General features: G+C 42.2%; 1 protein-coding gene across 2 annotated transcripts in view; it reads right to left on the reverse strand.

Annotated features, from left to right (window-relative positions):
- Window positions 1-21,235, reverse strand: part of src (v-src avian sarcoma (Schmidt-Ruppin A-2) viral oncogene homolog) — a 52,431-nt gene that overhangs the window by 7,800 nt on the left and 23,396 nt on the right. For both annotated transcript variants that reach the window (XM_017487666.3, XM_053686257.1), the window contains exons 2-9: window positions 13,798-14,074; window positions 11,002-11,101; window positions 7,393-7,491; window positions 4,556-4,659; window positions 2,417-2,566; window positions 1,389-1,547; window positions 724-903; window positions 340-416 (exon numbers count right to left, since the gene is read on the reverse strand). In XM_017487666.3, the coding sequence (XP_017343155.1) occupies window positions 340-416; window positions 724-903; window positions 1,389-1,547; window positions 2,417-2,566; window positions 4,556-4,659; window positions 7,393-7,491; window positions 11,002-11,101; window positions 13,798-14,065 (1,137 nt within the window). In that variant the 5' untranslated portion in view covers window positions 14,066-14,074. The remainder of the gene's footprint in view (window positions 1-339; window positions 417-723; window positions 904-1,388; window positions 1,548-2,416; window positions 2,567-4,555; window positions 4,660-7,392; window positions 7,492-11,001; window positions 11,102-13,797; window positions 14,075-21,235) is intronic.

A 21,235-nucleotide genomic window follows, 5' to 3' on the forward strand; every position in this document is an offset into this window, starting at 1 on the left:
TTCATTAGCCTATACTACTGAAACTATCTGTAAGTTTATTTACATGCATTTTATTTATTGTGTTTATTTTGCTTGCTGTATATTAATTTAACGTGTGGGGTCATTGGTGCCTACTTTGCATTCGGTATTGGGGACCTTTCCAAGCAAGAGCGGGTGGGCGCTGTATATAGGGGACCCACATGCATGGGGCGCTCAGATGACATTCCTGGGCTGAAAATCCCAGGATTAATACACGTCTGTTTTTTCCCCCCTACTATTTAGCTAGTCAGATCACTTTTTTGCAGTTTCGTTATTTATTGGTAGCTACTCGAGTTTGCTACCAAATGAAGAGTCCGTTACCTGTGAGGCCATGTCTACAAGCTGAGGTAACCGCAGCATCTTCCCCATGTCGCCTTTCAAGAAGTCAAGCAGACTACCTGTGTGCAGGCAAACCAGGAAATGGCAGAATTTATATACCGGACCATATATCCACATTGTAAAAAGTCAGACTAGTAGACTGCGTGTCTATTCAATAGAACATGTTATCTTTTGTGGGTGGGGTTCATTTAAGTGTGCACTTATATTAAGAACTACTGTACACGTATTAGCTATCAATTAATAGAGAGAGAAAAAAAAAAGAAAAAGAATGTGTGCGCAAGGATCATGTATGCATTTTGTCTTCTTCTCATCATCATCATCATCACAGTCTCATTGTTATGGTGGAAAGCTGAGAACAACCCTCACCTTGGCTCATATACTCAGTGACAATATAAATGGGCTCTTCAGACACCACAGCGTAGAGCTGCACCAGCTTCTCGTGTCGCAGTTTCTTCATGACCTGAGCCTCCTGCAAGAAGGCTTCCGGAGACATGGTGCCCGGTTTCAGCGTCTTGATGGCCACTCGCGTCGTCCCGTTCCACGTGCCTAACCAGAAACGTCGACGTTATTTACTCAGCCTACCACCAGACAAGCAGAATACACCGTATACACAAGAATCCCAGTTAAACACGTGAGATGGAATTTCTCAATTAGGGTTTGGACGAAAGATAGCTCAAGAACATGATAAACATGATCATATTTGTTTAACTAACCTGTACACCCAGAAAATATGACCAATAAATGGTTAAATCTAGTCAGAATGCAAATGCCAATTATATACAATGGTGTTTGTGTTCGCAAACGTTCATCTTAGTAGGTGTCTGTAATTAGGGTACAGGTGTAGTGGTGTTCCTAAGCCGCTGTTAGTCATTCCCTGGGCAGTAGCATTTCAAGGGAACAGTAATATCTCATTTACGTGAGTTCCTTTAACAAGAAGCCTAACTGTAATAAATATGAACTCGTGCACTTTAACCTGTGATTAAAAGCTACCTGAAAATTCACCACAGGAACACCACATTGGTTGTTCTTACCCATCCAGACCTCTCCAAAACAGCCCTGTCCCAGTTTCACGTCCAGACGCAGGGAGTCACGGGGGATTTCCCAGGCATCCCGAGCCAAACCCTGAGTCTGTGGTGGCTTCAGCACTGGACACACATCGGTCAAGCAGTGGCACAATCCATCAGCATGTTCTGAGATGGAGGAAAGGACACAAAGAGACACTGACTGGGAGAAATAGGCCACTTATCATTGTAGGTAATGTGTACTCAACTATAATTCCTTAAATTATTCATACATTTTAATTGAGTTTGAGAAAGAAGAAGAAAAAAAACAACATGTTTGTTTGAAGTGAACAACCTCACCACATCTAGAGCAATGCATTTGCTTATAAAGAATTGACTGGGGACTTTTATATACTGTTTTTTTTAAATTGGTACTGTTCGCAAACTAGCGTCTTACAACTATACTAGGAAAGTGGCATTATTTATTTCTGTTCATACAGAATGTGACAGAAATATAAGATTCCTCACCCGAGCAAAATGCAATCACATCAGTGAAAAAACAAACAAACATGACATGTAAATGGTATTGATTTGTAGAAAACGCCGCACGCTGAAAAGCAAAACCTTCATCGCGTTGCTCTTCTGTTGATTGATCTCTGCATTGTGAAACACGGTGCTGCTTTTTTAAGATTTAAATACGGAGTTTGTGACGGAGATGGGTGTGATTCCTCAGTGCACTGTATTTCATTTACATCGGTGTGTGTTAGTCACTGAAAATGGAATCACTGTCCAATCACAGCCTCAAGACGTGTTCTAGAAGGTGTTGTCAGGTGTGTCATTCCAGCTGCATTAACAGTTGGTCAGAATTACTACTAAAACATGCAAAAATATCATTCTGACTCACGCAGGGCCGGTATACCATCTGTGTTTTGTATTTCATGGGTTTAATGCATTACGCTCTGGTGTGGAACGTTCTTCATAGAAATCGCTATCGCTATGCTTTAAACACACACATACACACAGTCAGGTTTTGAAGGCGAATAGAGCCAGTGACTCACCGCGGTAGTGGCTGACCAACTGCTGAAGGTTATTAAACTGCGTGCGAGAGGTAATGTAAAAGCCACCGCTGTCCAGCTTCCGGATTTTATAATGCTTCACATTCAGCCCTTTAACGTTGTCGTAGTCCAGGACAGACAGGCAGTAGGCACCTGGAAGGTTGGTTTGTTAAAAGCAGAATGGTGTGTTAAACAGCACTAAATGAAACAAACCACAAAAATGGACAACACAACAAAATGCATCTCTGCAAGAATGTCACTAGGGGGCACTGTTCCAACAACAGTGGCATTCATGTGAGTACAAGAGCACATGCTCTTTTCCGGTCTTCTCTGATTTTAATCTTTTCATTTCATCTCTCTCTCTCTCTCTCTCTCGTTCTCTTTGTCTGCCATTATCTGTTTAATTCTAGTGAACTTTAGTCACACAACCATACAAACCAAAACACATGAATATATTACAGGCATTCAAACATATGCCTGTTATCTTCTGGCTCTTCCTTTTAGTGCTGGAGTCCATGCTTGCACTCTGCATCTTCTGAAACCATTACAGGACAAGAACATACCTAATAATGTGTGGTTCTCGTCCCCTCCCCCACCCTCCGAGCTACGTCACTCCCTCTGCCAGATGCCTGCCCTGTGGATCTGCCTGATCCATCCGGATGCTCTACTTCAGCTTGGAGCCTCCTTCACCACACAATCACCTGCTGCAGCTGAGCAAGGCCACACTTAGCTAGCCTAATGTTTGCTGTTAGATCCCTCTTACTTGGATAGCATACTTGGATGCTTGTGGATATTCTTACGTGGATCGCTTAAATACCGCACATGCTCAAAACCGTTCGCGCTAAAGTCACAATCACTGAACAGTGGACAACTTCACTTTGATCTTACAGACTTAAAGTGAAACCTCTGATGAAATCAGAAATTACCCTGATCCTCGTCACTCTACAGTTTACGGTTTACAGCCGTGGATGGTTAATGACTCAATCAGAATATCCGTTGTCACCCAGGAGAGGTCGGGTTCTCTTTTAAGTCTGATTCCTGTCAGAGTTTCTTCCTCGTGTTGGTTTAGGGGGTTTCCCCTTGCCACCGTCCCCTCTGGCTTACTCATTAGGAATGACTTTACCCTACATCCGGATTTCTGCACAGCTGCTTTGTGACAATGTCCATTATTAAAAAGTGGCATGTGAATATATATATATATATATATATATATATATATATATATATATATATATATATATATATATATATATATATACACATACACACACCATACACTCTCTTTAATGATATTAATTGTAAGACTCTTGAACAACAGCATGGCAATGCAGAAAGCGAGGTCTATGAAGACACGGTTTGCCGAGGTTGGTGTGGAAGCGACCTGCACAGAGCCCTGACCGCAACCCCACTGAACACCTTTTGAATGAACTGGAACAGCGACTGCACACCAGGCCTCCTCGCCCGACATCACTAATGCTCTTGTAGCTGAATGACCACGAATCCGCACGGCTACTGTCCAAAATCTAGTGGAGGTTATTATTACAGCAAAGGGAGACTAAATATAGAAAGGGATGTTCGACAAACACATACGGGGGTGACTGGTATGGTGTCAACATATTTTCGTCCATATAGTGTATATCTGCTGCTTAATGCTGACTGCAGGATGAGAGCCTACTGTGTGCCTGTTCCTGTAAACACCCCCTCCTTTCTTCACCCTGGACGCCCCCCACCTACCTCCCACCTCTTCAAACGCCATCACTCACAAAACTGTGCACACCCACATACACTGATCTGTAATGAGGCCAGTTGCTCTACAGGAATGTGTTACTTTCATGCAAAAAACCTTGTTTAGATCTGTGCTCTGTGTGGTTGAGAGCTTTCCTAATCTGTCTGTATATATATATATATATAAATAAAGCCCTTCTGAGCAGTACTGGTCCTTGGTTCACGTGCTGTAAATATAAATAAGTCTCAGCACCTTGTGGATTGAACGTGAGACAATGTGGTTAGTGAAATAAATCCTTAACTACTATTACTGTTCGACAGAACGTGAAGCACGTGTGTGGGACGCTATCCATAGTTTCATATTTATATTGCATTTTTCATGAGGGGGAAAAAAAAAAAAAAACCTTCTACACTCACCTTTGGTGGTCTCACTCTCTCGGACCAGGAAAGTTCCCCTTCTGTTCTCAAGACTCAACAGCAACCGTTCCGAGTCTCTACGGGTAATTTTACCAAAGAACCACCTGCAAGGACGGAGAGTAAGACAGTCCAACGGCGGTTGTATAAGATCTCAAATCTGATTGGTCAGGAGGTGTTGATTAATTTTCCGGAACAGCATGACTCATCATGATAATAGCACCAGCTGTAATAGTGAACTATAGTATAGTACATTTCTATAGTAACTAACACAGGGACTTGTAAGATGCTGGACATAAATGTCAGGTCTTTCTAACGTGTGTGTGTATGTTCGGAGTTTTCTTCACAGAAAAGTCTTTAGAATGGAGCGCTTTGTGCTTTCCGGTTTCTAGTTAAAAATAAATCTGCAATTTTTTTTTTTAACTTGAAGAAAAAGGTGGGGGGTGGGGGGGGGGGGGGGGGGGGATGAGAGGCTGGTGAGAGATTGTTTATACAGTCAGGTCCATAAGTATTTGGACATTTTTGGAACGTTTCGTAATTTCGCCTCTGTACGCCACCGCAACGGATCTGGAACGGAGCAGTCGAGATGTGATCGAAGCAATTTTTTCCCCCCGTGATTGTCTCTCCATTTTCACAGGATCAAAAGTAATTGGACAAACTAAACGCAAAAATAAAAAATGAGGATTATTTTTTTAATACTTGGATGCAAATCCATTGCGGTCAATGACTGCCTGAAGTCTGGAACCCATGACCGTCACCAAATGCTGAGTTTCCTACCTTGAGATGCTTCGCCAGATGCTTTACTACAACCGCCTTCACTTGCTGTCTATTTGTAGGTCTTTCTGCCTTCAGTTTTGTCTTCAGTAATCGAAAGGCATGCTCAATTGGTTTGAGGTCATCAGACATTTAAGAACATTTCATTTCTTTTAAGAAGCCCTTGGGTTGCTTTTGCAGTATGTTTTGGGTCATTATCTATCTGTACTGTGGTGCGCTGTACTATCGGTATCGCTGTACTGTTCGCAGCATTTGACTGAATCTGAACAGAAAGTACAGCTCTAAACACTTCAGAATTCATCCTGCTACTTCACCAGCAATCGCATCAATAAACACCAGTGACCCAGGTCCACCCAGTTCCACCCAGTTCCAGCCAGTTCCAGCCATACATGCCCATGCCATAACACTTCCTCCACATGTTTGACAGATGATGTGTTACATGGTGCAACGTGAGCCCTTCCTTTCCATCTCAATACTCTTCTCTTCCCATCATTCTGGTACAATTAATCTTGCGTCAGTACTGGTCGGGCTCTTTTTAGTCTAATCTGGCCTTTCTGTTATCCAGTGGTTTGCGTCTTGCTGTAAACCCTCTGTATTTACATTCGTCAAGGTGTCTCCTGACCGCAGACTTTGACCATGATAGCCCTACCTCCTCCAGAGAGTTCTTAACATGGCTAGATGTTGTGAAGTGGTTTTTCCTTCAACAGCGAAAGAATTCTGCGATCGTCCACTTTAGTTGTCTTCCGTGGTCTTCCAGGCTTTTTCGGTATCGCAGAGCTCGCCAGTGCATTCCTTCTTTTAAAAAATGCACCAAATTATGCATTTGACCACTCCTAAAGTTTCTGCTAACACTCTGAGAGGTTTTTTTTCAGCCTGATGATGGCCTCCTTCACTTAAATTGACACGAGATCCCATGAACAGATACCAAATACAAATTCAATGCTTGGCATCAACTCCAGACCATTTATCCCCTTAACTTGTCATTAAATAATGAGGAAACAGGCCACACCTGGCCATGAAACTGCTTATCGGTCAATTGTCCAATTACGTTTGAGCCTGTGAAAATGGAGGGGGACTGTTAAATAAATAAATAAATAAATAAATAAATAAATAAATGAATGAATAAATAAATAAATAAATGATGTAATTCCTAATCAGTTAACGCAATATTTTTGTTAAACCTCTTGAATTAAATCTGAAAGTCTACACTTCGATCACAACATGATTGCTTCATTTCAAATCCATTGTGGTGGTGTGCAGAGGCAAAATTATGAATATTGTGTCACTGACTGTAGCGGTCATAACGTAAGTGATTTTTTTTTTAAATGTAAATGGTTAAATAGTGAGACATGCTGTGACCCCACCACCTCACAGCTGTGTTCTTTCCCCCTCTAGCGGCATCATTTTACTTATTCCTTATCTTTTAAGTGAACTATTGCAGAAACTATTGCAGGTTAGAGGTTTCCTCATGGCTGTCTCGTCCTAAGAAAATGAATTCCAGAAGTATTATAGCTATAGTTGATCATTTGCGTATTGACTCAACTTCCCTTTGGCTTCCACGGAAAGTTGACACGCTTCCTGCTCTTTTCTCATTCCAATACATGAAATTCTGGTCCATGATAAAAACCATGCACACAGTAAGCTACAGATAAAGTAGCTAGAGTGCTAGGTTAACTGACTTGATTTAAATAAGGTGCTGTGGGTCAAACTGCCTCCATATTTTTGCAAGGTGTATCTGGAGGAGCACCAGGAAGTAGAATGACCATTTCTGTGTGTGTGTGTGTGTGTGTGTGTGTGTGTGTGTGTGCGCGCGCATTCGGAAATGCATTGATGGTGTTAGAAAATCGAAGGTTTCCATTGAAAAATAAGGAGAGCATAATAGGTGATGAAGAATATACTCCTGTTATTGAAAATAAACAAAAACATTTGCCTGAATAAAGTCTAAAAACAGAAATGAATGAAATGCATGAATAAAACTAGAAAATACACAAAAGTAAATAAAAAGGTAGAAAATGACAAACTTCCGGGGGGGGGGGGAGCAGAGAAAGAAAAAGAAAAAAAGTTACTCTTCGGCCTGGATGGAGTCAGAAGGAGCGACGTAGTTGCTGGGGATGTAGCCGCGTTGTCCTGTGGTCAGTGAGCTGGCTAGCCACCAGTCTCCTTCCCTGAAAGACACATGCACACAACGCGTAACTTCTCAGACGTGTCAGACGTTTTTATGAATCTGAAAATCATGAGACAACGTTGATCATAAATTAGGCACTCGATGTCAAATTTCAGTCTAGCTTAAAAACTATTTAAATGCGATAATTAGTCGCCATCCATCCATCCATCCATCCATGATAACGGGATAAGGGCATCTTCCAAATGCCGTAAATGTAATCTAAAGTATAAACGATCCAGTCTCCGTGCTAATTGGTCAGAAGGTTCTGATGGATTTTCTATAACAGTAACGCTAATCAGCCAATCAGAATCGAGTATTAAGCAGCGCTGTGGTATGATAAGAGCTAATTCACAAGGACATGTATGGCAGACGATGCACACGAACTGATTAAACGGCATGTAAATATTGATATGGTGAGGTTTTCTGTGAGGAGGAACTTGTATAGTATTTTTAGACAGCACTCGGTAAATGTCAGGGGTACAGGGGGTTCTAGTGGCTTCTAGATACCGTGACCAGCTGCATTTTTTGCCTTCAATAGAGAAAAGAAAGTAAGTGATGAGAGGAACTAACTCGTGTCATGGATGTTCCATGACGTAACTACAAACAAAAACTGAAAGAAAAAAAAAAGTCATAATTGCTGCGTTATATGCCTGTCAATTTTAACGAAAGACCGTGAAACAGAACAGACTTAAAACATTAGGTTCATTTAGTATTATACAAATATTTACTTGACGTGCCAGACTGATGCTCATTGTTCTCAACACCAGTAACTCATCTTAATATGATGTGAATAATTAACAATATGACGCGTTTGTCTTCATCACGTCTCTGCAGTCTTTTACGCTGTGAATTATTAACGTCCTCATGAATCGGTTCCTGATTTAGACTCTTCCTCCCCCGGCTGGAGGAGCAACGCTGGCAATTCCACGTCGCGGAGAGCTGCTGACTCAACACACAACCTCCCGAAGTCTGTGAGAAACCTCCCACATTCTTAAAACTCATTACGAAATGCCTGGTACGGCATGACCGATAACGCGCGACACATCACAATGTCTGTGCGCAGTACAGCGTGTTGGTCACAATGCGCACGTATCAGGAGTTGTTCAGGTTATCGAAATATGACTGATCACAATGTACATGCCGGATTAAAAAAAAAAAAAGTACTGAATGTCATTTAGATGGGGAAGAAAGAACGGCAGAAAAAAATGCGAATGAAGAAATGAAGAGAAAGGAAAACCAGCATAATAATAAGTGCTGGTTAAATAATCATCATCATCATCATCATCATACAATTTGTTCTACCAAAGAACGGCCAAGTCAAAGTCCTGACTTTAATCCAATAGGAATGTTGTGGAAGGACCTGAAGCAAGCAGTTCATGTGAGGAAACACACCAACATCCCAGAGCTGAAGCCGTTCTGTACCGAGGAACGGGCTGAAACTCCTCCAAGCAACAGTTACCGGAAACGTTTAGTTGCAGTTATTGCTGCACGAGGAGCTCACACCACGTACCGAAAGCAAAAGCTTCACATACTTTTACCCCTCACAGATATGTAACATTGGACCCTTTTGGCTCAATAAATAAATGACCACGTATAATATCTTTGTCTCATTTGTTTAATTGATTTCGTCTACCTTTAAGAAAAATCCGATGATGTTTTAGGTCATATTTATGCGGAAATTCTAAAGGGTTCACAAACTTTCAAGCATCACTGTATGTGTGAGGGCCTGGAAAAAGAAAAAAAAAAAACCCTCACATTTAACGTCTGGCTACACCCAAAGTGAACGGGTAGAAATCTGCATTTAAAGATTCCATTTCAACTGCAGCTGGTCTGTAATTACAAACGGTCCATTTCACTGCCCAACATGTAACCTTCCAACAACTCCATTAAAGCGTGGCACTCGCCGGGTAAGGAAATCACCCTCACCTAGCATTTTTTTGGACGGGTTTAGATAGCCTCCCTGCTTCTACCACCATATTCGTTGATATCGATCGTTATGAAGATGATCTTCGCAGCCTAGGCGAGATTATAAAGTGAAGCGAACATTTTGACGTTTTGGCGAGACACGGTATATTTATGTCTTCGTAACGTTGACATGGTGTCCAAGCATGCTTTAGGGTAGAAAGAAAATAACAATCTGGTCACGGCCGCCTTTTTTGGCCGTTTTTCCAGAATCCAGCCACAAGCGACGAGTTTTTCCGGGATTGCCCCACACTCCTTCTCTCTGGAGGTGTAACTCTGATGAACAGATGAGCATGACTAAATGATCTTGAAGACACACACACACACGGATCAAGCAAAAGGTAAAGCAAGCCGTATTCACCTACCTGCAGTTCAGCTTTCTCCTGTTTTAAACAGTGTCCGCACATGAGAAGAGATATGGGGGAAGGAAGTGTGAAATAGGTTTGTGGTCAAAACAAAACAAGACAGACATAGCAGGAATTAGAGCAAAGCCACAGAGCCAAAGACTAAAGACATACCAGGAACTCACAGTGTTTGACCGGGTCAATGAAATAAAATGAAATAAAATAAAACGAGTAAATACACAACCCGTTTAAAAGGCGCATTCATCTCATCGGAGATCGTTCATACGTAATAAAGACGTAAAAAACTGTGTAAAAAGTTAAAAATCAATCAATCAATCAATACATGAATATGTACAGGAAATGTACCAGTACAATAGTTGTGCTATTGAAATGTCTGGGCCGATGTGTACGTGTGTGTGTACGCGGTGACGGACTGCGTGACGCTCTGCTCCTCTTCGATCGATTCCACAATAACAGTCCTCACATTCAGGTTGAAACGGCCATTCTAAATATTTACACCCAACTATAAACACCACCACAAACCGTTCCACTCCAACGTCGACCTTCGCGTCCTCCGCTCGATGGATAGAACGGACGGTCATGTTTTTACAAACTCATATTTATACGAGAGATTGTGTTCATGGCGATGCTCGGACCCTGTCGCGTGCTCTGGCTTTCTGATTATGACGCGGTTTAAGAGGATTATAATAGCATCTCCGATAGCCGCTTCCCGTTCCATGAGTGACGAGGGGTTTTGATTTGAGTGCCTGGTTTCTAATGAGGGCAGCTTTGTTTGCTCTATCTGGAAGTGATCGCTGGAATAACGCAGGCGAATGCCCTTTCACTCCTAGAGGGTACGCAGAGGAAAAAAATGTGCAGCTGTGAGCAGAAAATCCTAAAAAGGAGTGCAGTGGAGAAAGAAACAGTAGGGGGAAAAAGTAAACAAAACCACCATCTCCAGCCTTGAAAGAGGGAGCTTGTTCCTATGGTTACCATTGAGTGATGTGGGGGCTTTGAAGGGGGACGTTATAGACTCCTTGGTGGTGCAGACAAAGGATAGACGTGTGTGTCTGTACAGTATGTGCACTCGACTGAAGGAGTATGACGTGTTGCACTTAGATGATCATATACAGCATGATTCTTTCTAATAGAAACGACTGCATCAGCGTTTGTGCAAGAGTGTGTGTCTGTGTGTGCTTTCTTACGTGTTGTTGAATATCTGAAGCCGTTCTCCTTTCCTGAATGACAGATCAGAGGCAGTGCGTGATTCATAGTCATACAAAGCCACAAAAGTAGTCACGCCTCCTATAAAAAGACAACAAAAGCAACAATTTACAAAATCAGTGCAGATTCCGATGAGTCCTAAAACCAAGAAATGAGTTAGCCTTTCCGCACGTCCGCTTCCATCCCAAAGTCCATGCCTGAAATAAGGTCTGTGGTTAACACAAGCTCAAGAGATGTTCGCGTTTTATACTAGGATATAAAATACATCAGTAATACCCCGCTAGTTTTTGTTCAGCTTTTTACGCGTCTTGAAAAGGGCAGTTGGCTAAATGGGACTAGAGAGGTTGTCGGGGACGTTAAACGCGGACGCACAGAACAGGAAAACTCACCTACTACGGCCTCGACTCGAACTTTCTAACCTTTTAGACTTATCAGTGTTTTTTCAAATCAATTTGACACATTCCCAATAAAGTTGGCTGGCAGGTCCATCCAGAAAAAGAAGAGAAGAGAAAAAAAAAAAAGCGCGCAGTGGTTCCTCATCGGGGAAGACGAGAGAGTCGTCGGAAGCGTAACGGTGGTGCCGTCGAAGTCATGTGACCGCGGTGGAGTTAGTTTTTGTGTTCATTTGTGAAGAGTGTCTCGACGAACTAAATGTGTAAGGATAATAAACATTTGCTGGGTATTTTCTGCAGTAAGCCGGTGGAGAAAAAGAAATCCTAGTGGCTTTTTCTCAGGGGAACCAGGGTGATGCTAACTTCCGCGTTGGCCTACAGAAATACGTCATCCCTTCAGCACTCTACAGACGTGGACAAATAAATTCAGTAGCTAGGCCACCGTACAAGTGAAAGCCCCAATGTCCTAGGTTGTGCTTGCCTGGAAGTCCAATTAACTAGGCTACACTGTGATAACTATCATAACGCAAATATGATGAGATAATCAGAGCATTAATACAGACAGAAAAGTTATCAAGTGTTTGAATGCCTGGGAAGGGCGACTACAAATTTGTCATTTTTAATTTCGGAAACAAAGAGCACGAGAGCAAGGAGCGAGATCTGGCGAATGCGGTGGATGTGACGTGATAACCACGTTGTTTCTGGTTAAAAACTTGGCTGACGGTACAGCGTCCATCCATCTTCTACACCGCGTATCCTTTTCAGGGTCACGGGGGAACCTGGAGTCTATCCCAGGGAGCATGGGGCACAAGGCGGGGTACACCCTGGACAGGGTGCCAATCCATCACACACACATTACACCCATTCATACACTACGTATACTTTGGACACGCCAATCAGTCTACCGTGCGTGTCTTTGGACTGGAGGAGGAAACCGGAGTACCTGGAGGAAACCCCCGCAGCACGGGGAGAAAATGCAAACTCCGCACACACAGGGCCACGGTGGGAATCGAACCCCCGACCCTGGAGGTGTGAGGCGAACGTGCGAACCACTACGTGCGCCCCGCGGTGCGTGCAGGTGAATTGTCGTGATACAAGATCCAGTTCTATGTGTGCACCACCACTCCGGACGTTTTTTTCCTGATGCTTTCCCGTAGACGCCTAAGCACTCTCAATGTAAGATCGGTTCGATCTTAGATGGTAGATTCATCTTCCAATCATAAAAGCGCTGAGTGTTAAATAGTTGCATGCTGCTCGTCGTTCTACAATACACTTTTAATGTACGCTCAGTACCGCGTATGAGAAATGTCGACAAGTTTTTGCGGGCATTCCCAACAGACCTTCTGAAAGTCTAGTAATATGGAGTCATAGCAAAGGGACTTGCGTTACAAATTTCAAGATATTTTAAAACACTAATGATGCCCCTTCTTTAATGGTGAAATGTCTTAAAGAATTTAAATTTAGGTTTATTCATTTTGGCTTACAACTGAATACTACTCACTGTTAGAGGTCGCCCGACGTATAGGTTCTGCCGATTAATCGGCACAGATGACCGATTGTTGGAAATATCGGTTATCGGCACAAATCCACACCTCTAGATGCGAAAGAAAAACCATCACTGACTAATTTTGTTGTGTTATTTGAAGTGTTCTTGACTCATTCTGGATGTCTCTATTTTTATTTTTATTATTTGGAGCGAAACTTTTTGGTTTAGTTTGGATGTATATTTTTTTAATTTACTTTAATATTTATTAATAATAGTTACTGTGTATATATATATATATATATATATATATATATATATATTCCAATTTATATTTTTATTTCATAAAAAAATAAAAATAAAGTACAGTACATTTTCACGGTACAGTCGGTACTGTTTATTTTTGTAATAAAGTTCAGCAAGATTTTAATTTGAATGTTATGTTTTCATAAAAACTATTGGTTGATTAATCGATTAATCGACAGGTACTGCTCTTAGTTTATGATAAAATCCACTATCAGTCGACCTCTACTTATTACTACTATTACTACCACCCCCACCTCATAGGCCTAATTGTACTCAAAGTCATCTTTTTTACATTTATTTTAATCTTAGAAATTACACTTATGGCAACCCTCGTTTATAATGCAGTTACGGTTAAAAAAAAAATTTTTTTTTTAAAAAGAATGAAAAAAATAAATAACATCACACAAACTTGGATAATGAGTAAATATTTATAATCCATTTCACTCTTCTCTGAGGATCCCGCATCTAAAGGCCACCTTTCCTAGAATGCACTTGGATCTACATTGACTGAACATTTCATTGGCATTCCTATAAAGAAGAAACCGTGCTCTCAGTATGTGGTCAAGCAGGCATTACTATTATTGTTATTTTTGTACCTGCTGTTAATGCGCTATGAAGAGGTGATGTGAGGCTGTTCATGGACTGCACTCCTCCAAACAAGGGCAGCTCAGCATTATTGGTGATGTTCTGGGCACCATGCCGCGAGCCGTCCACCGCAGGGGTCCGGTTGGGTGTGAAGTTCTGCTGGCACGAGCTGAAGTGATGTCCGACACTGCTGCCACCCCCGCTGTTCATGCTAACTGTGCAATCCAAACCCCGGGCATGCTGGGCCAGGTCTCTGGGTTTGCTCTTATTTCCCCCCATGTCCTAAGCCTACAGGAAGAAAGCAAACAGTCAAGAAATAACACAAAATGATATGAATAAAAACGTATACAAACTTGGGCACACAATACAGTATTTCTAAAATGATTGGTCGACAAGCGCCTTTGCAAAAGATAAAATCGGTGAATTCTGCATAAACAATATGCGGTGGATAAGATTTGATTTAAAATCAATAAAAGGAAGTGCCGAGGAAGCGATGGGTAATGGTTTGTGTGCCCCGCCATGCACAATGCACTCTAGTGTGAGCTTTGCCATACTGTACAGGCAAACAGCTGCTTCCCTTCACACAACACTGCCAGCTGCTGCAATCAGATCTTCATGCTGGGCCATTTCTTCAGAAGCCTTTTACACACACCACATACCCACACATTCACATTATAAATACCTGTTACACATCCTACACTCCCCCCCTCACACACACACACACACACACACACACACATTCTTTACACCCACAAACACCCATATCCTCCCATACAACCACCTACCCACCCAAACACACACATGCACACACACACACACCATTTTCTCGTGTCTCTTGACTCTGGCAGTCTGATCAAGTCTCTGCTTGCTAGTGCTACTTGGAAATTCTCAGAGGTGGGACTTCAGAAACAAGTAGAATGGTAGCTTTATTATTTCAAAATAATTTTAAAAAAAAAAACATCTAATAAAATATCACACTTAAATATAAGGCAAATGCCATGGCATCCCTTATATAAAATATTTTTTAAACGATCTAAACATAAAATGAACATTACTCGGGAAGTTCACTATACGGCCAGACGTGTGTGAACGTCATCATACACGTATCTGGGTCTTCCCCAAACCGTTGCCACAAAGTCAAAAGCGCACAATTGTCTAGAATGTGTGTTTTTTTATGCTGTAGCTTTAAGATTTCCCTTCACTGGAACTAAGAGACCCAAACATGTTCCAAAACGACAATGCAGCTGTGCACAAGCTCCATAAAGACGTGGTTTGCCAAGGGTGGTGTGGAAGAACTCAATCGGTCTGCACCGATCCCCGACCTAAACCTCACTGAACACGTTCGAGATTAAACGGAAGGCCTTCTCATTCCCAACGTCAGTGACCAACCGCGCTAATGCTTTTGTGACTGAATGGGAAATTCACACAGCCATGCTCAAAAATCTAGTGGAAAGGCTTCCCATGAGAGTAGAGCAGCAAAGGATTGGAATGGGATCTTCAACACGCATATACTGTAAGGGTATGATGGTCAGACGTCTACATAATTTTGGCCATATAGTGTATCTTCAGAGATCATGTAGCTATAAACGTCTGTGTTTTTAGATTCTTCCCAAGTCTTCATTATTCAATTGAAGGCAGCCGGTACCTCAGCTGTTTGGACAGCAATCAGAAGTCCAAAAAAAAAAGCCTTGATGCATGCCTTCCTTATATCTTGAAGGACGGTGGGTCAAGTCGAGCTGTGCGAGTGGCTCGGAAATAACGGGGTGCTGAACAGAGTCTGACGAGCACCTTCAGGTAGGTGGGGCTGGTCTGTTTTTAGACTTTATAGGTAAGCATCAGTGTTTTAATGGGGTGATGTGGGAGATTAAAAACAAGTAAAGCAGCTGCATTCTGGATCAGTTACAGGGGTTGGATGGTATCCAGGGGAATCCCAGCCACGGATGAGCCGAATTAGTCCAATCTTTAGATGAGGACAGACTGAACAAGTACCTAGACCAGATCCTCTTGATGTTATAAATGAGAAACCTACATGACTGAAGTTAGCAATATGAGAAGAGAACGATGGCTTTAACCAAGAGTTCTCCAAGGAGATTACAAGATCTTAAATGTGGGGAGGTGTCTCCAGGGATATATGGCAGCTCGGTTTTTCAGGGATTTAGTTTCAGATGATGAGCTACCCTCCATGACGACATGTCTGCCAGACAAGCTGCGATCTGTGCAGAAACATGAGTGTCTACGGGAGGAAAGGAGAGCAGGAGTTGTACTTCATCTGCATAGCAGTGGCATGAAAAATCATGAGCGAGAGCAGGCATAGAAGGAAAATCAAGAAGGACCAAGCACTGGGAATTGTGGTTTACCACTGAAGAGAACTACATGGAGCAGATGTGTATACCTTCCATGTCCTTTAATATGATTGGTGCTCCATGTAGGAAGCAAGTCAGCGCTGTGCCGGACAATTAATTCCAAGGCTTGAAAGGATGGACAAATCAGGACCAATAATAACTGGCTGAACTATCAGAATTCGGCCTCTCGGTAACGACCACAAGGGTCATCTTTGTAGCGTGACCTCGGATGTTACGGGTTAAAAAGGAAGACAACCCACTGTACATGTTCAAGAGTTTTTCAAAGAAAAGAAAGATCTAATACTACTTGGTTGTTGTGCACGTTCAAGCTGTCTGGGCTTTTTTTACGAATGGGTCGACCCCTCGCTATTTTGAAAGAACTCCGTGACCAGACGTTATGGAGTCATTTACAATGGAAGTGATGAACGTGAGAAGGTCCTAAGAGATATTCAGGAAGATTCTGAAAGGGATGGGATTGCAGGAGGCGATAAGTTTCTGCAAGTCTTCGGTAGAAAGATGAGGCGAGAGAGGGGTAACAAAGTGTAGGGATAAGCAGTAGAAATGAAATATTGGCAGCATGTGTTAATGTTCTCAGCAGTTAGGGAGGAAAGATTGCTCAGGCGTGGTGGTGAGGAAAAATGGCAACCTCGGCTGAGACCAACCGCTTTCCACCTGTCCGATCCAACTTCTAACCGGCGCCTCACTTGAAATGAAATCCTGGTTACTGCAGTGGTTGTAAGGTGTTTAAATACTAACCCAGCTGTAGTGTTCCAGCTTCACACTAAATTCAGAGGACAATAAATGATGGATTAAGTAAACGCTCACAGCGCCCGAACGCTACAAAAGTATGTACGCACTTCTAATCCGAATCATCTGGAAGACGATCCTTGTTTTATTATCCTTTATTGCCAGGGCGGTAAAACAAACCCACTAGAGAGAGAGAGGAAAAAAAAATACAACACATTTGCTCATTTGTATTCCCTAGTGCCATATGCTCAAAATCATAATTCATGATAACACAAGAACACTTGTATTTGTTCTTCATTGCAGGGGAAAGGACTGTACAGCAGCCACTTTAAATCCAGTGATGCTGCTGTCCTTAGCTGACTCTGCTGGAGCTGGTCCACATAAGCCAGGATCGGCACTGACTAATCGTACATTATGTCATGCAGGAAGAACTTCCAGCCCCAACTACAGCCATTGATTTAGTGCAGTTGTTCTCTATAATCAGTATTACCGACCCTGTTTTTCATGTTCTATAATGTAACAGCGCTCGTGGTAGCAACAGTGCTGCTACATGGGTATGATTTTCGCAAATACTGTACACACGACTCATGGATGAATCGTTAGTTTAAATCAGGTCACAAATGGAAGACCGATCAATCTCTCGCTGTGCACAAATAGATTTGGATGTCGGCAGTTTGGGGACTAGATACAGAGTGACCTCCCACAGTCAGGTTTCAGCCTTGGGCTACGACAGTGCCAGCCTCAATTAAGATGGTTTGTGACAGCAGCAGTCATGGTTTTTCCTAAATGGCTCGTTGTGATGGGGCGGAATTCTGCATAAAATGTGCCGTGTTAATAATCCAGTGCTTTTAGGGAACATAAGAAACAATAGATTTCATCCCTAAGTAAGCGTCTGATGCACCGTCACAAAATAGCGACCCATCAACGGACGATTTGAGACTGGGGGGAGGGGGGCGTCTCTGAAACTTGAACTTGCACCATTTTTCATTTGTCAGATGCTAGAGCCCTTTGTCATATGAGAAGCCTCCCAGGAGACAACAGCATGATGCTTTCTCTCTTATCCGCCAGGTGAAGAGATTCCATAGGATCAGACGTACTGAGCCTCATGGCTCCAAGCAGCTGTTTCAGGAGGGAGCTATAATTTGGGGGTTGATGCATGTTTCCAGTGGGAGGAATTCGGAAATGGGGCATGTTTTTGGAAGGAGGAATTCTGGAGCCTGTGTATGTTTCAAGCTGTATGATTACATCATCTTCTGTGATCCATGCTTGAGAGTTAGTGCGGGGGAGAGACAGCAGAGACTCCCTCAGATTTAGATCAAGTTATGTATTTACTGGCACGCCTCAGAGGAATAAGTCCTGGCGGCTGGGCTTGTGTTTTAAACACCAAGTTTCTCCTTTCGTCTGAGGGGCGTCATCAGCTGGAGCAATGTTGCCACGATTCAAGTATACTCGCAATGACTTGTCAGTACTGCGATACATTTACGATGTGTCTCTGAATATACAGTCGTGTGAAATAATAAGTACACCCCATGGAAATTGTTGGCTTTTTTGCCATGCGAGCATTTGATCATATTTGAAACGGTGCCTGTTAATGAAGCTGATATACTTGAACAAAACAACAAGGAAAATGAGCTTTTTCAATCTTTTATTCAACAGGAATATCAACAGAGATATATTCTTGAGCGGAAAAAGTAAGTACACCCTTGGCCTCAGAAGCTAGTATTGCCCCCTTTAGCAGAAATAACTTCTTGTAGGCGTTTTGCGTAATAGTCCACCAGGCTTCCTGGAATTTATGACCACTTTTCCATGCAGTATTCTTTCAGTTGCAAGATGTTTGAGGGTTTTCTTGCATGTGCTGCACGTTTCAAATCCCCCCAGAACATTGACATCCGGGCTTTGACTCGGCCGTTCCATAACCCTGCATTTCTTCTCTTTGAGCCGTTCCTTGGTGGATTTGCTCGTGTGCTTAGGATCATTATCCTGTTGAAAGATCCACTTCAACTTTCATACAGACGGCCTCACATTATCTTCAAGCACTCTTTGATATGATGTGGAATTCACAGTTGAATCGATGAATGCGAGCTGTCCAGTCCCTGAGGCAGTAAAGCAACCCCAAACCATAACAATTCCACCACCGTGCTTCACAGTTGTGAGGTGCTTCTCCTGAATCTTTGCTTTGTCTGTCCAGAACACATTATTCCAAAAGGCCTGTTTTTTTCCTATATTCTCATAGACTTTTTCCTAGCATGCTTACATTTATACACTTACATGCAGGTCAAATCTGTGCAATCTCTTTCTGATTGTAGAAGCGTGCACTCTGACACTAACAGTTGCAAGACTTCCTAGTAGATCCTGTGATGAAATTTTGTGGTTCTTGGAGACTCCTTTTGGCATAAGACGGTCTGCTCTTGGGCTGAATTCTCTGGGACGGTCAGTCCAGGACAAATCGGCAGTTGTTTGAAATCTGAGCCATTTGTAGATTATTTTCCTTACAGTGGAATGACGTATTTTAAATCCCTTGCCCAGACTCAGAGGCATCTTACAACCTTTTTTTTTTTCCCCCTGAAGGCCTTACAGAACTCTTTAGATCCTGGCATAACAAAGGGAACTCCAGACACTAGATATGAGAGGGGTACAAATAAGACCAGTTCCACTCCCTGAGCAGGTTCTAGTCACTGGCACCCGATCTTAACACCTGATTCTAATTCCATGGATTTGAAGGTGTGTACGTACTTTTTCCGTGTGACTGATCTGTTTTTATGTTAATTTAATTTGTGAACATTGTGTCAGTTTTATGTGTAATTTGATAGAGTGCATCACCTTTATTAATAGGCACTCTTTCAAAGAGGATCAAATGTTTGCTTGTCCAAATTTTATATATATATATATGTATTAAAAAAATACTTGCATAGGGTGTACATCGTTACACATGACTGTACAGTAACTATGGAGTGGCACATACATGAATTAAAGAAAGCCCTTGAAATGTTTGCTTAGACAAACACACAAACCCACACAGTCGGCAGCTTTTTGTATTTCACGCCTATTCACCACCATACAATTTTATGTAACGGCTTCTTCTACCATGTCATTATAAGTATCATGTTGTCTAGCAAACTGCGCTAAGCCTCGGGAGAACGTCAGAGATATCTAGTACATCTCCAACCCTTTTTTAAAATTTTTTAATTTTTTTATTAAAACCTTCAGTTAGTTGAGTGGAGGTTGGAAAGGTAACCAAAGGCTTACGTAGTGTTTCCCTTAACTGCAAACAAAACAACAACGACGTCAAAATGTTCTGCAACATGAACTCTGTGTAATGTAGAACAGTGTGGGAGTGTGGGGGTGTGTTAGAGTCCTGATGTTCATTAAAATCCCAGGAGATCATCAGTTTCTGAAATACCGGCTTTGTGGTTTTTGTTTTGTTTTTGTTTTTTTCCTTTTCCAATGTTTTATGTAAACATTAACTGAAGTTTTTGACCTGTACCTGCATGATTTTATGCACGGCACTGCCTCCAAGTGATTGGCTGTAAAATGTAAGTAAAAATGTTCTAGGCCTATTTGCAGTAAAAAAAAAAAAAAAAAAAAAAAATGCTGTGATACCCATTTAAAAAATAAATAATAAAAAAATGGAATAAAAAGGTTTTCATTTGACTCACCCTCATACATAACGGAGTATTTATTACATACCCGTGAAAAGAACTCGCACTGTAAACCGCATTCGAGTTTTTCAAGGCCATGATAAACATGGTAAACGTGGTTCTAGTGTTACTGCCGGTCTGGGGCCTTCTTTAATTACATTCTACTCACTCGAGCAGTTTATCACTCAGACACACAAAGGAAAGCTCTCAAGGCAGGTACAAAACCTGCAGCCTTCGGTAAGTGCAAAACAAAGCCACCATTTTGACTCCGTCAGTCCGCTGCCACTGTGTGCTTGTGACATTTAGAGGAGAGCGGAACACTATCGCGCGAGGTACGCTACAAGGCTGCTGGAGATTGTCATCTTGCTTTTCTTGCATTTGCATCGAATCCACATTGAACGTGGCGCTAGTCCAGGACGAGTTGCCGTAGAACAATTTGTTCAAAGCATGTGCAGGAACATGTTTGAATCTCACCTGCGATAAAAAAATCTAACTACAGCATCAGGCAAGTTCTGCTGTAATGAGCCTGGTGTCATGTTTAGACAGTTTACAGCCCACATGCTGAGCCGTCGACGTGACGCGTATCATCGGGGTCAGGCGGTAAGGCTGACAGACAAGGCCGACTTATACGACAGCGATCGGGTATGAGAAAACCGAATCTAAGCTTCCGTGAATAACCGAAATGATTTTTTAGCACTAAAAGCAATCCCAAACGTCTTTAC

The sequence above is a fragment of the Ictalurus punctatus genome, chromosome 15 (genome assembly GCF_001660625.3).
Source record: "Ictalurus punctatus breed USDA103 chromosome 15, Coco_2.0, whole genome shotgun sequence".
In the NCBI taxonomy this organism is placed as follows: Eukaryota; Metazoa; Chordata; class Actinopteri; order Siluriformes; family Ictaluridae; genus Ictalurus; species Ictalurus punctatus.